The 2606-nt window shown below is 42.5% G+C and overlaps 1 protein-coding gene across 1 annotated transcript; it reads left to right on the top strand.

The window, feature by feature from the left end:
* Positions 1-22: 22 nt before the first annotated feature.
* TEOVI_000099200 (zinc finger of C3HC4-type, RING/B-box zinc finger, putative) lies at positions 23-1708 on the top strand (the record flags this gene model as incomplete). Its single annotated transcript, XM_067224302.1, has 1 exon — positions 23-1708. One exon carries the CDS (start codon positions 23-25, stop codon positions 1706-1708), a length of 1686 nt encoding a protein of 561 aa, XP_067080403.1.
* Between the last annotated feature and the right edge of the window lie 898 nt (positions 1709-2606).

The following is a 2606-nucleotide window of genomic DNA, read 5'->3' on the forward strand; positions in this document are numbered from 1 at the left end:
TTGCGGCAGTACCTCTTCAACGATGACGGAGGTTCCGGGGATACCAGTCACTATTACCTGCGGGATATGTTTTGGAATTCTTCACGATCCCGTCACGCTCAGCTGCAAACACAGCTTTTGCGCATCTTGTGTGCTAGGGAGGTTGGAATGCTTGGAAGGTAGAGATTTCATTTGCCTTCTTTGTAGCACCAAACAGGAGCACATTAACAATGAAACATTACCGAAATTAGTGGACAATGAACTTAGGGCTTACGTTAAGGCGAGAGTTGAGGGCCTCGCCCAGCAACCGGTTTGCCAATGGTGCCAAGAGGTTGCTGCTGTGATACAATGTGATGAATGTGCAGGCGCTTATTGCATGGATTGCAACACTGCTGTGCACAAAAACGCCACGAAGCGCCACCATACATTTTTCCCACTTGATGACGCTCAAGAAACACGAAAGCTTTATAGATGCTGCGGCGTTCAAGGCCATGAAGAGTATCGATTAGAGTTTTACTGCAAGGTTTGTGAAAGTCTTTGCTGCGCATATTGTTTGCTCACCGGCCCTCATAACGGTCATGAAAGCATTAGCGTACCAGAGGCGGCTGCCATATTTAGGAATAGAGCTCCCGGTGAGATTACCCTCATGACAGACAAGAAGGAGAGATTAGAAAAGAAGGTGAATCAGTTAAATGTCGTGACGACAAGATACTTTGACTCCTTAGAGGAGGTTAAGAAATCAATAAAAGAACGCTTTAGCCAACTACAGATGATGGTGTCACAACGTGAAAAGGAGCTTCTTGAAGCCCTCGGGTCGTTGTGCGATACCGGCCATGCCTCCTTAAATCAATGTAGGGGAAGGGTGTTGGCAAAAGCAAATGCTATTAATGAGTCGGTTGTTCTACTGCAACACATGAAACGCGGTTGTTCAGATTATAAGATATTAGAGAATCGATCATATCTTTCGTACCACCTCAGTGAAGAAACTCCGGATGTAGAAGGGCTTGGTTTTAAGTTTTTTGAGGTTGGTGATTTTGGTTTACCTCAATTTAAATTATTTCTAGATTTGAGGTCGGAAGAACATTCCAAAAACGGCATTAGAAGGGACACAAACCTCAGGAGATGTATTCCACATTCACAAGTGGATGACGATTCCCGACCACAATCGGGAAAAGTGTTGAATGTTTGCGCACAAGACGGTAGCATGATACCACTGCGAACAGGTAGACGCTTCACATTAACGGAGCGTGAAGGCATTGACTTGAAGGTGTTGAACAGTGTCGTTCATGTAACTGCTCAGCCCAATGAAGCCGATAGTTTAAAGCAAATTGGTATCCGTACTGAACAAACTGTGGAGGAAATTGCGCGCTTGTTTCCTGAGGAGCGTGGGCGTGTGACGTGGCGTGTCCAGCTCGGAAAGGGGTTTGACAAATCATTTGTCGGTGTGGTTGAAAGGACAGACACTTCCCTTGTTCCAGGAGGGTTCTACTGGAAACCCACAAAACTCGGTGTTGTTGATGGAGGCATTGGTAGAATTGGTCAATCCTTCAAGGAATTACCTGTGTGTTGTATCGGTGACGTTTTGACCTTCACATATAGCGTAGATGAAGGTTCACTCGGCATTAATGTAAATGGAAAGTACTACGGAAATCTGGTTACTAGCCTTCATCCGCGAATATCTCCCTGTTTCATCCTCTACCCCAAGGAATCCTTGATTGTGTCGTGCTGAGTAGTTATTTAAATAAAGTGCTTTGTAACGTTCTTCCACATAAATTAAAACAAGAAAAAAAACTGTAAACTTGTTTATGCGAAGGGGTTGTGTTAGTTAGATTTTTTTTTTGTTACTGGGAATAATGTTGCCGAAACGCAGGAACAGGATCGTGGAATAATGGGTGATGCGAAACGATGGCAGGTACTCGTGAGTGTTTCTTCCATGTTGTGTAGGTTTGTCTCTTTATATTCGTATGTGCGTGTCATACAACTTTACTTTCTTGCTTTTAATTTTTTTGTTTATTATTTTCACCTTCTCTGCGTCGGATTTCTTTTCCGTTGTTTTTAACTAGATAAAAATCTTTCACGTAGCACATATTCATACATGCACACACATATATATATATATAATGTGTGTGTGTGCGTACGTTTGTGCTTCGTTTTGCTGTTTGAATGCCTCTACTTGGCTCACTGTACATGTTTTTTTTTGTGCAGTCACTTCTTTTTTTTTTTCTTTCGACATTTTCCTACACCCCCTTCTTGGCGCCTTGAGGAACGCGTTTGGCCGCTTGTGTAGCCCGAAGCAACTTTTTTTTCTTTTTGTTCAATTCCTCTTTAACCTCTAATTCTGGGTTGTAATTTCACCGCTTATGGGATTTTAAAAAAATAAAGACCCACTCTTTCATAATAAATACTGCTGACTTCATTTTTTTAAAAATGATTATTTACCGCCTTATTAGTGCCCCATGACAATGACAATGAGGTACCGTCAGTTTTTCTCTTGGTGTTTAACTTTGCTCTTACGCGTGGAAAAAATGTCGGGGAATCTTCCGGTTAATTCACAGCGTAAAAAAAAAGGAGAGAGAAGACGCTGAGAGGCGAAGAGGCGGCGCTTCGTTCCTCTTTCCTTTTTTTTT

The sequence above is a fragment of the Trypanosoma equiperdum genome, assembly GCF_001457755.1.
Source record: "Trypanosoma equiperdum strain OVI genome assembly, contig: ctg_266, whole genome shotgun sequence".
Classification (NCBI taxonomy): domain Eukaryota; phylum Euglenozoa; class Kinetoplastea; order Trypanosomatida; family Trypanosomatidae; genus Trypanosoma; species Trypanosoma equiperdum.